At 44.3% G+C, this 12,705-nt stretch overlaps 1 protein-coding gene across 4 annotated transcripts; it reads left to right on the forward strand.

Moving 5' to 3' along the window:
- The first annotated feature begins 1,512 nt into the window (after window positions 1-1,512).
- Window positions 1,513-12,379, forward strand: LOC110069979 (uncharacterized). Of its 4 annotated transcripts, none has more exons than XM_072988181.2 (5): window positions 1,513-1,630; window positions 4,185-4,765; window positions 4,976-5,093; window positions 6,186-6,284; window positions 7,468-12,379. In XM_072988181.2, exons 2-5 carry the CDS (start codon window positions 4,373-4,375, stop codon window positions 8,463-8,465), a joined length of 1,608 nt encoding a protein of 535 aa, XP_072844282.2. In that variant the 5' UTR covers window positions 1,513-1,630; window positions 4,185-4,372; the 3' UTR covers window positions 8,466-12,379. The 4 variants fall into 4 exon arrangements, with proteins under 4 accessions (XP_072844282.2, XP_072844283.2, XP_072844284.2 ...); XM_072988182.2 differs by having other exon boundaries at window positions 7,471-12,379; XM_072988183.2 differs by lacking the exon at window positions 6,186-6,284.
- Window positions 12,380-12,705: the final 326 nt, after the last annotated feature.

Below are 12,705 nucleotides of genomic sequence, written 5' to 3' on the forward strand. Positions count from 1 at the left end.
TTGAAAAAAAGTGTGTGTATGTGTGTGTGTGTGTGTGTGTGTGTGTGTGTGTGTGTGTGTGTGTGTGTGAGAGAGAGAGAGAGAGAGAGAATTGTGTGTGTGTGTGAAATTGTGTTTGTTTGTGTGTGTATGCATGGGGAAAATAGCCATGCTTCTGGGTAAACAAACATAGGCTTAAACTGCACATGTTTGACCTCTAATCCTCTTGAAGCAGCTTTTCCAACCCTGTTAGAGAACCAAATTCTGAACTTTGAACTTCAGGGGTAAAAAAAGGGCATAACCAAACTCAGCTAATTTGGGTCCCACCTTCTGGAAATATAGGAAATAAGTTTGCTGTATCTTTCACATGACATCCCTTCAATCTTAGAAATGCAGAGCTGGAAGGGACCCTACGGATCATCAAGACCTTGTCCAGGAGGAACCAGTGAGGAATCGAACTCTAGGACTCCTGAGAACTCCAGGGGTGAAATTTTCAAGGATCCTGGTTTGCCCCTTTTGGACCTAGAGCAGGAGAAATGGCTAGTGATAGCAATAATGGTATTTTAAGAATGGAGCCGAATTTTGTCATAATCGGGAATGGTCTTTTGGAACAAGTTTTTCACAAGTTCCCAGCAGCTTGGCTTCAGTCATAGGAGAGGTTAGAATGAATGAATGAAATGAAGTCCTGCACCATTAAAAGGGAGGAATGAATGAATGAATGAATGAATGAATGAATGAATGAATGAATGAATGAATGAATGAATGAATGGAGGAAGTCAAATGAAATAAAGTCCTGCAACATTAAAAGGAATGAATGAATGAATGAATGAATGAATGAAGTCAAATGAAATATAGTCCTGTAGCATTAAAAGGAATGAATGAATGAATGAATGAATGAATGAATGAATGAATGAATGGAGGAAGTCAAATGAAATAAAGTCCTGTAGCATTAAAAGGAATGAATGAAGTTAATTAGAGTCCTGCAACATTAAAAGGAATGAATGAATGAATGAACAAAAGAAGGAAGGAATGGAGGAAGTCAAATGAACTGATGTCCTGCAGTATTAAAATGAATGAATGAATGAAAAGACGAAATCAAATGAAACAAAGTCCTGCAGCATTAAAAGCTATGAATGAATCGAATGGAATGAAATGAAATACTGTAAAGGGGATTCTTTCAAAATCCTGGAAAAGGAGGAGGAGGCTCAGGAGAAGGTTGAGTAAGAACAGCTGGTGAAAATGGGTCGAGAAAGATCTGGGGAACAAGAACACGGGCAGTTTCTGCCATCTTCTGGGCTGAAAATCCCACCCCCCCCAAAGCCCTTTCCCTCCATGGCCAGAAGGGAGCAAAGAGAGCCCGGTTGTCTGAAAAGCCTAACCCTAAGGTGAGGGGGAGGGGGAGGGCTGATTGTCTCCTTCTTCCTATCCTCCCGAAGGGTTAAGTGCATAGAGTAGTGATTCCTAGAGAGGAAGCGAACCGGGCGGACAGGAAGTGGAGGAGGAGGAGGAGGCCTGCGCGACAAAAGAGTCCCCCTCCACAAAAAGTCCCTTCCTGTCTCCTCTTTTTTCCCCTTCCGGAAGGAAACAGGGGGCTTTTGTCTCCTCGCCGCGACCCTCTTCCGAGCTTCCCGCAAGGGGTTCCCCCAGGGTGGTGAGTCTGTCTCCGGGGGGGGGGAGAGGTGTGGGGGGGAGACCGGGGAAAGTGGGGAGGGAAGGGAGGAGGATCTGGGGCGTGGGAGGGAGAGACTCACCCCAAGGATTAGGAAAAGCCCCCGTTTGGTTCTTCGGATCACCCCAATGCAAGAGGAGGAGGAGGAGGAGGATACCTTTATTGAACCCCTAAATCAATCAATCAGTCAGTCAGTCAGTCAATCAGAGTGGCCTTTTAGGCCAGATGGGCGGGGTATAAATCAAATAAATAAAATAATAAACAAATAATAAATAAATAAAAATAAATAATCAATCAGGCAAACTGCAAGCTTTCGTGGATAAAAGTCTCGCTTCCTCAGGCTGGGCACTAGCCTACCCCCCCAACCCCATGGATGGTGCAGAAAAACTGTAGCCAAGAAAAGAAACCCCCCCCCCCCAAAAAAAGTCATGAACCGATGCCTGTGCTGCATCGGCTGCAAGGCTGGAATTTTCCCTTCCCAAACTCCAGAAGAAGGAAATGTTGCCTTCCGAGAGAGAGAGAGAGAGAGAGAGAGAGAGAGAGAGAGAGAAGCGGTGGCCTAAGAGATTTTGCTGCCTGAAGCAAAAGGGCCAGGTTGTCCTTTCTCCCCCCCCCCCGCCTCCATTAAGAGGGTCCCCGCCTGGGGGTGGCTCATTGAGCGCCAGGATAGCCTCCGTGGCTCCGATGGGGAAGCAGGTTTAAAGTTAAGGGAAGCTGGAGTGGCCCAGGGGAGGTACATCATCATCATCAACACACACACATACAGTGGTGTCTCGCTAGACAGTTACCCCACATGACAGTTTTTTTCGCTAGACATTGACTTTTTGCGATCGCTATAGGGTTTCGCAAAACAGTGATTCCTATGGGGGAATTTCGCTGGACAATGTTTAGTCCCTGCTTCGCAAACCGATTTTCGCAAGACAACGATTTTGACAGCTCCCTCCGTGCTCACAAAACGGGTGTTTTCACGACCTAAGCTTCGCAAGACAGCGATTTAAACAGCTCATCGGCGGTTCGCAAAGCGGCTTTCCCATGGCCGATCTTCCCTAGACAACGACGATTCTTCCTCATCGGAACACATTAAACAGGTTTCAATGCATTCCAATGGGGAAATGCTTTTCGCTAGACAATGATTTCAATTTCAGTGGAAAGGATTATCATTGTCTAGCGAGGCACCACTGTATACACGAACAGGAGGAAAACCAGAGAGAGTGGGAAGGCGAGGGAAGGACTGCCCCGTCCTGACCAGCCTCTAGTGGCCAAAGTTTTGCTCTTCCTAATAGTAGCTCTGATGCTACAGAGGAGAAGGGATTAAGGGGGGTGGAGGAGGGGGGAGGTTTGAAAACCACCACACCCCCAAAAAAAGTGCCCTGGAAAAACTTTGGTTCTCTTCCAGAAGGGCAAGATAGGAAAGCTGGTGCTTAGGAACCTCCCTCTGCTGAGGCAGCCTACCACAAAAATGCAGAGTCAAATAATATAGTTTTTTGGGGGGGGGGGAAGGAACTCAAGAATGACAAGAATTCCAACAAAGCACATGAGAAATAAAGAAGCCGTGATGTGCTTCTCAGAATATCAAGGGCTTATGTCTATTTTCGGTTCAGTTGATAAATCATTACGTCTATTGAGAGTTAGACAGCATTTATTTAAAATGTGTGGGTTTTTTGTCCTTCAAAAGGGCCCAGGGAAAGTAAAACATGTTAGTAAATGTGACCTTAAAAATCATTTGGGTAAACGATTGCTGTTTACCCAAACCGTTTGTCCTTTGGGTACCTGGTTGTGGATGGATACAGAGGTTCGGACTTCAATTCTATTCGATCAGTTCTTAGGAGAAGAGCCGATCTCTGTGGTCTTGGACGAGTTACTAAATGGCCCCAGAGCATCCCAAGGAGAAAGGAACAGATGATCCACTTCGTAGTAAAATCTGTTTTCACAACACCCTTGAAGAGGTTTCCATACATCTGCATTGGTTGAACATCACGTGATGATGATGATGAGGCTAGAAAAAAGGCTTGAGGAGGACTTTTCAAGAGCAGAAGGAATCAGAACGGAGTTTACGGGTGATGAGGGATTCTGAATGCTAAGAGAGTAATACATGGGGGGTGGTTTGCAGTCATTGCATCTCAGGTAAAGAATAGGAGCAGGTTTCGACTGAAGGAAATTCCATGGGTCAGTCATTCCTGTTTTGGCATCAGGAAGGAGACCCATTTCCCACATTTTGCCTTCGCAAATGCTCTAAGAATCATTTAAGAATTGTTAAAAGAACAATATTTTGATCTTGCAGAGCCAGATCTGATCATACAGCCTTTGCACTAGGGAAAATTTGGTGGTAAAGTAAAGGTAAAGGTTCCCCTTGACATTTAGTCCAGTCGCGTCTCACTCTAGGGCACGGTGCTCATCCCCGTCTCCAAGCTGTAGAGCCAGCGTTTGTCCATAGACCGTTTCCGTGGCCAGCGCGACTAGACACGGAACACTCTTACCTTCCCACCATGGTGGTACCTATTTATCTACTTGCATTAACATGCTTTTGAACTGCTAGGTTGGCAGGAGCTGGGACAAGTGACAGGAGCTCACTCCATCACGTGGATTCGATCTTACGACGGCTGATCTTCTGACCTTGCAGCACAGAGGCTTCTGCGGTTTAGCACACAGTGCCACCACGTCCCCTGAATTTGGTGGTGGTTTCCTTTAATCCCATTGGAGGCTTCCATTGAACACGGATCAAAGATGGATGAAGCAAGAAGAGACCCCCAATCCATCCAGAGTGGAAAGAGTGTGGAATTATTGGAAGGAAATAGAAAGAAGGTTCTAGACGAGAACATTGTCAGCTCAGATGAACAGCGCCAGCGCTTCAGACGACTCTCCTACAAGCAGGCGGAGGGGCCCCGAGAGGTTTGCACCCAACTCCACCATCTTTGCCGCCAGTGGCTGAAGCCAGAGCAACACACCAAGGCTCAGATCCTGGATCTGGTGGTCCTGGAGCAGTTCCTGACCGTCCTTCCCCCGGTGATGTCCAGCTGGGTGAGGGAATGTGGAGCAGAGACCAGCTCCCAGGCGGTGGCCCTGGCCGAAGGCTTCCTCTTGAGTCAGGCCGAGGAGAAGAGGCAGGAAGAGAAGAAGGTGAGAGTCTTTCCTCCTGGTGATTGTGAAGCAGGGGTGGAGAGTATATCTGGTCTCTATACCCCACCAGATGCAGAGAGAAATATATCCCTCCTTCGATAGATTGTGTCCTCTTTCTCTGTGATGCTGAGAGTGTGAGGAAGGCTTTGGTTCACAAAATTACATTTGCTTCTGTTTGTTGTAAGCGGGAAATGTTTTCTTTTTCTCCAGGATCGGGTCACCGAGGGGGAGAATTTCACCCCAGACAAATGGGCGCCGCCGGATCCGGACCAGAGATCCCTCCACAGGGAAGACATGGAGGAGAATCGTCAGAATGCGGCCTCTCTCGGTAAGGCTCCTTTTCCTAGTTCATGCCAAGTGCTGTGACAGTACTATCAACCATAACACTTCTTGTGGGGGGGTTTCCTTAAATGAGTTCTAGGGAATTCCTGAGGACCTCCCAGCATGGTTGAATTCCAGATCCCATCAGCCTCGGCCAACCTGGCCAGTGTTGAAGCACAATGGGAAATGAAGTTCATCTTCATCAAAGGCAAAGTATCTTGAGTCAGGAAGGAGATTTTGATCTTCACCGCCTGGCCTGGGTGTGATGATGGACGACAAGGATGGGCTAAGGCAAATGGAAAAGTAACAGACACACAGCATGGAAAAGTGTACAGTGGTGCCTCACTTAGCAATTGCTTCGTTTAACGATGAAATTGCTTAGCGATGACTTTTTCAGAGCGTTTTTACGCTTCGATTAACGATAGTCCCTATAGGTGATTTTTGCTTAGCGATGGTTGGGACCATGCTTCACATAGCGATTAAATTTTGGGTCCCCTGTTTCGTTTAATGATGGTTTAAACAGCCTCATGTTTGCTGTTTTTTAAATGTTTTTCTGTTTTTTATAAAGTTAAAGTTTACTGTTTAAAATGTTTGAAATCATAAAGTGCACTTAATAAACCCTTTGTTAACCAAATTTAACTTTGTTCTGGCTCTTTTTAAATTTGTTGTATTTTTTTCCCCCATTGAGATGCATTGAATAGGTTTCAATGCATTTCAATTGGGGAACTGCATTTTGCTTAGCGATGTTTCCTATGGTGATTTTCGCTTAAGGACAGCAATTCATTCCTATTGGAACGGATTATCTGGTTTTCAATGCATATCATTGGGAAACCGTGTTTCGCTTAGCGGTGAAATCGCTTAGCAGCGATTTTTTTGGAACCAATTAACATCGTTAAGCGAGGCACCACTGTATTTTAAGCCGCCTAGAGTGGTCATATAGACCACATGGGTGGGGTATAAATCAAACAAACAAACAAATAAGGAAGGAAGGAAGGAAGGAAGGAAGTAGCATGAGCTGAATTATGCAACTTCTTCCATAAAAATGGAACTTTTGGTTTTCTATGAGGAGCAAAACAGCAAGATTCTCTTTCTACCCCAGATGGTGAGGAAAGCATCTGGGCAACCACAAGACCTGTTGAACGTCCAGTTAGCGCGGCACCGCTTCGCGACAATGAGACAGGGGGGGACTCCTTAACAGGTTGGAGTTGATCTATCTATTTTATTTATTTAAACATTTCTAGCCTGCCCTATATCACAAGATTTCAAGGTGGGTTCCAAAGCTGAATGAGACAAAATCAAAACATAAGATATTTGAAGCAAATCAAAAGCACAAAATGAAAACATTCAAACAAAGAGGGGTGGTGGAATTTAAAGCATTGCACTAAAACTTAAACAGGCCACCATCTTCCACACTCAAAGGCTCTACTAAGTAAGTACATCTTGACTTGTCCAAAAATAAGCCCTAGTTAAGTGAAACCCCGCCCTCCACCCTTGTGCACCAACCAGAAGATGATGACAGGGCTGCATTTGAATAAATATCGATGGTTGTACATGACAAAAATAAAACATCCCCTGAAAAGAAGCCCTACTGTGTATTTTGGAGCAAAAATTAATATAAGACCCGGTCTTATTTTCGGGGAAACAAGGTATCTTACTCACTCAAACAAATGTTGTATCGCTTGTCTGGCTTCCCAGCTTTCCTTAGAAGAGGGTCAGTTTTATACCGCTTGAATGGTCAAGACTCAATCCTAAGAAATACAGTGGTGCCTCGCATAGTGAGGTTAATCCGTTCCGGATTAACCTTCGCTATAGCGAAACATCGCTGTGCGGGAATAAAAAAGCCATAGAAACCTTGAAAACTCACCGCTGTGCGAGTTTCTTCCATAGCGCCACCATTTTCGCGCCCTCGGTAAGCGAGGGCAGGGCGCGAAAATGCGGCGCGGACCTTCCGGCGGCCATTTTGGAACCGCCGATCAGCTGTTCTCCCCGGCTTCGTTATGCGATATTCGCTAAGCGATTCGCTTAGCGAATATCGCAAAGCGAAAAAAGCCCATAGGGGCCATCGCTGAGCGAATGCTCCAGCGATGGCCCAGAGCACCTCGTTAAGCGATTTCATCGCTCAGCGAGGCGCTCGTTAAGCGAGGCACCACTGTATTGGGTTTGCAGTCAGTTTTGGAATAGGGCATGTGGGTGATGCACTCATATTGAAAAATGGTCAGGACTATGTCCATGTCTGCCATCTTTCGCCTCTCATAGATTTTTCTCATGTTGTTCTCCTTTAAAGATCCAGTTGGTTCATTTTGACTCTTTTCTCCTTCCGGAGGCTTTCATCTCACACATTTAGGATTCAAATTTTTTTTCCCCTATCCTTCTTCTTCCAGCAGATCAGGAACATCGTACAAGAAGCGCACCCTACAAATGCACCGTATGTGGGAAATATTTTGCTGAAAGGATGGCACTTACGCTTCACGAGAAGGTCCACGCCGCAAACATATGTTTCGAAAACGAAGCATCTGGAAAAGGGGATGATAGCAAACTGCAACCTGCGAGCCACCAGGGAATCGATGGAGGAGGGGAGAAATACCATTATCAGCAAAAAGCCCACACAGGAGAAGAACTGTGTACATGGGAGGAATGTAAGAAAGGGTTTTTTTATGTTTCAACTTATGGCAAGCATCATATATTCCACACACAAGAGAAACCGTACGAATGCCCGGAATGTGGGAAATGTTTTAAATACACTTCGAACCTTCTGACACACCAGAGAGCCCACACAGGACAGAAACCATACAAATGCCAGGAATGTGGGAAATGTTTTAATCGCAATTCAACACTTCGGGTACACTACAGAGTGCACACAGGAGAGAAACCGTACACATGCGAAGAGTGTGGGAAATGTTTTGCTCAGAATTCGCAGCTTCTGACACACCAGAGAGTTCACAGTGGAGAGAAGCCATACAAATGCCAGGAGTGTGGGAAATATTTTTCTTACAGTTCAACCCTTTTGAAACACCAGAGGGTCCACACGGGAGAAAAAGCGTACAAATGCCAGGAATGTGGAAAATGTTTTTCTTACAGTTCCACACTTTTAAAACACCAGAGGGTCCACACGGGAGAGAAACCGTACAAATGCCAGGAGTGTGGGAAATGTTTTTCTTATAGCACAATCCTTTTGAAACATCAGAGTGTCCACACTGGAGAGAAACCATATAAGTGTCAGGAATGTGGGAGATGTTTTGCTCAGAGTTCACACCTTCTTGGGCACCAGAAAGTCCACACAGGAGAGAAGCCATACAAATGCCAGGAGGATGGGAAAAGTTTTGCCCAGAATTTACACCTTCAGGGGCACAAGGGAGAGATCGGACAAACGCAAGACTGAGAGAAATGTTTCGTTCCCGAGTCAGACTTCATGAGGCATCAGAATCCACACAGGAGAGAAACCGCAAAAATGGCAGGACTGTGGGAAATATTTCATTCACAATATGTAGACAGAGCAAACCTACTCAGGATGTTGTTAGCAAAGTCATTGCAGAGTCGGGCCCTATTCAAGTTTATTTTTTGAGCTCTTAACCTACTTTATGAAAACATTTAAGTCCCTCCTTTTAGTTTCCCCTTTAGCTTCAAAGTCTATCTTTTACATCATGGAGACTTGTTGAGTTGTAAAGTTTACATCTCTCCAGGTGCTCTAGAGTCAACGTTGTTAAAGAATGAATTCTTAGAAAAATAGAGATTGTTGTGACTTTTTCCTTTTCCACTGTCACTTCATAACATAATGAAATTTTTCCATTTTCTTCTTTCTGTAGCCTGGAATAATAGTAAATGATGGTAAATAGCTGGCCGTATTAAAGCGTGTCTTTCAACTTGGTTATTCTTGATACAAATGCTATTTATGCTTTTGTTAGTTTGTTGGAAGTCAGGAAACATGGGTGCTTGCCTTTATTCATAGAGACAGACAGCTAAAATGAAGTCTGAAAATATTAAAAATATTAAAAGGAAAAGAAAAAGTTATAAATATGTATTTTCATGATGTATTTACCAGAACCGGCCACTAGATAGAGCCAGAGACCATGCTATGTATTGTTGGTGACCATAGAATGGTCTCTGACTTTGTTTAGTGGTCAGTTCTATTAATACATGGCTTGATTTTTTTTCTTTTACCATGTTATGTATAGTGTTTGTGATTATCCACAGTTTTCAGCATTGTTGGAGAGTGCTTGAAACTAATCCCCTGAAGATACGGGAGTTTATATTAATAGTTTATATTAGTTTTTCACAGCAGTGAGCCAGCTCTGGCAGTGACTGAATTCCTAAGCTTTCTTGGAAATTGACCATCTGTTTTGCTTTTCAATTTGTAAAAAGAGATGAGAAATAGTAAACATTTGATAGAAGACTATTAAAATTATGTGTTACACAGCAGGGGTCCCCAAACTTTTTTACCCCGGAGACCGACTGGAGAAGAGAGGGCACCCCCCCGCGCACATGCGCATGTGCAAATGAGTGCATGTGCATGAATGAGCGCATGCGCAAATGGCAGTGCGGCGCTTGTGCAGGTGCCCACACACGCATGCGCAAATGGCAGCGCAACACTCACACATTCGCGGATCAGCTATGTGGGGGTGAGTGCGTGCAGGGGGTGGGGCAGGAGGCCTGTCTCCACAGCCCTGTCTGGCTCAAGCCACGGACCGGCACCAGGCCACAAACCAGGGGTTGGGGACCTCTGTTATACAGGACAGTAGGACCCCCGTATCCATGGGAGATTGGTTCTAAACCCCTCCCCCATGGGTGCTGAAAAATGTGGGTTACAGCAAACACTACAGTGGTGCCCCGCATAGCGACGATAATCCGTGCAGCAAAAATCATCACTATACGGATTCATCACTATGCGGATTTAAAAAGCCCATAGGAATCCATTGAAACCCCTTCAATGCATTCCTGTGGGCTTAAAACTTACCTTTTAAGCAAAAATCCTCTATACGACGGCCATTTTGGGCATCCGGTAAGCGAGGAATCTGTCCCTGTTTTACCCGGTGGCCATTTTGGAACCGCCGATCAGCTGGGGAAAAAACATCGTTATGCGATCATCAGTAAGTGACAGCTTACTGATGATCGCAAAGCGATTTTTCCCCATAGAAAACATCGTTATGCGATTGCAAAAGCGATTGCAAAAACATTGTCGCTATGCGGATTCGTCGTTAAACAGGACGCCCGTTATGCGAGGCACCACTGTATTTTAATAGTGAATGCTATACATAGCAGGGCCTTTGGTTCCCTCTAGTGGCCAGGTCTAGTAACTACATCTTTAGAAATATATATTTCTAGGATTTTTCCTTTAATATTTTTAACATTTCTAGACTGTAGATAGCTGAATCAGCAGATACCGATCCCGTATCTACTGTAGTGCTATCTATTGACATTAATGTGCAGGAGCTGCGAATAGCGAGGGTTGGCATCAGTGGGTCCAGCGATCTGATGCCTTTGCCATCTTCAAAAGTTGCCATAGGAAAAAATTACATCAAGATTATTGATTCCTGTGCCAGAACCTAACAGGCGTTGCCAAGTCAATGGAACCTTGTATGGAAACAGCAACCTCTGCATCGACAGCTTTTGTGCATAAGCATACACAGAGCATAAATATGGAGCATAAAACACACATTTCCAGGAGGCATCCAGGTTTCATAACGTCTTACCACTTGACATGGACTTTACCTAGACTTCAGTGTGTTGGCTGGGTGATTATATTAATTATATGAATTATAATTATATTAATTTTGTGTGTGTGTAGATATGCTAACAGCCTGGGTAATGTTGCTTACTTTCATAGGTTTTCAACAATTTTATTCCTTAGAGATGTATTCTCTGCCTGCTGATCTTCAAAGCTGCCTTGATAGGCTATAAAGCTCCTGTATTTTTCAGAATGTGACTTAAAACATTACAGTGTTGCCTTGACTTACTAACACCTTGACCTACGAACATTTTGAGTTAGTAGGCATCCTTCAATCTCAAGAGACTATGGTATCGTGCTCTGTATGCAAGTCTTGGAACAGCGTCTAGTGTGGCTGAGAAGGCCAATTCGAGAGTGACAATCTCTTCCACATTGAAGACAAATACAATCTGTTCCCTGTCCAGCTCCCTGGTTTTGCTTGTTTCGGGACTGCCTCTTTGCCTCGGTCTGCTGGACAAGGGTCTCTTCAAATTGGGAGAGGCCATGATGCACCGCCTGCCTCCAGGCTGAACGCTCAGATGTCAGGTTTCCCATCTCTTGGGTTTCTGATGGGTTTTGGGGAATTTGTTTGGTTTTTTTCGTTCCCTCCCCCCATTTCAGATGGGTCTTGGGGGGTTGTTTGCTTTTTGGTTTCCCTCCCCCCATTTTCAATGTGTCTTCATGCTTTTTGCCTCGTTCTCTTTGCATTTCCTATCTGCTCCGTTTGTTTTCTGTGCTTTTGCAATGGTTCATGCATACTGTACTTCCCTTGCTTTTTTGTTTTGTTCTCTTTGCATTTCTGATCTGCTCCTTTTTTATGCAATGGTTCATGCATGCTTCTCTTGCTTTTTTGCTTCATTCCCTTTGCATTTCTGATCTGCTCCGTTTGTTTTCTGTGCTTTTGCAATATTCCTGCATGCTTCCCTTGCAAATCAGAAAGGTTTTTTGCAAGGGTCTGTGCTGGCTTGGTTTAAAATGTGTTGGTGTAAAATGTGTGGGTTTAAAATGTCTGAGTTTAGCATGTGTTTTAGACTCCAAGCTCTCTCCCTCCCCCATTGTCTTCTCTTTCTCTGTCTCCCTCCTTTCCTTCCCTTTTTAAAATCTAAATCATTTTAGGTTAAAAAAATTTCTCCCCCTCGTGGTAGAGGACGGATTAACCGGTCTTGCATTAGTTCCTATGGGAACGAATGCTTTGACTTACAAACCATGCCTTGACATAAGAACAAAAAACAGCCGGAACGGATTAATCAGGTTTCAGTGCATTCCTATGGGAAATGATACTTTGACTTACAAACGTTTTGACTTATGAATACCATTCCATTACGGATTAAGTTCGTAAATCAAGGCACCACTGTATTTCAGATATGTTGCAATTTTACTCCTCTATTCTGGGTTCAGACAAGGTACAACTTAAGTCTTGACACTGGAATCTTTTTACAAGTGGCAAGGGTGTATTTTCAAGTATTTGTGCCTACAGTTTTTCTTACAACTGTAAGACTCTCTGATTTATTACATAATATTTGATGATTGAGGATTTTATGTTATGGACTATAGAAGCAATGTAGAGAAATAAAGCTTAGAAAAATAGACAAGCTGATGTTGCCTGGGATTATTACAACAATGAACCGAGATGAATTTTGATATGCTTGTCAATGATTGCCTGATTTTATTCTGGGATTAACTCCTTAACTGGAAGAAATGCCAGCTATGACCAACATAGGCTTCTGGGTTTTTTTATCCAGGAGGTCTATATATCTCTGTAGGGACTCCAGGAGGAGTCAGGCATCCTCTTACGGATCCGACACCTGAAAACTGGCTTCTAGTTCCATGCCGGGCCCAATTCAAGGTGTTGGCTTTCAACCCTGCACAGACTGAAGCCTGCCTGTCTGGGGGAACCACCCCTCTTGTTTCAAGCAGG

Source organism: Pogona vitticeps, chromosome 2, assembly GCF_051106095.1.
Source record: "Pogona vitticeps strain Pit_001003342236 chromosome 2, PviZW2.1, whole genome shotgun sequence".
Classification (NCBI taxonomy): domain Eukaryota; kingdom Metazoa; phylum Chordata; class Lepidosauria; order Squamata; family Agamidae; genus Pogona; species Pogona vitticeps.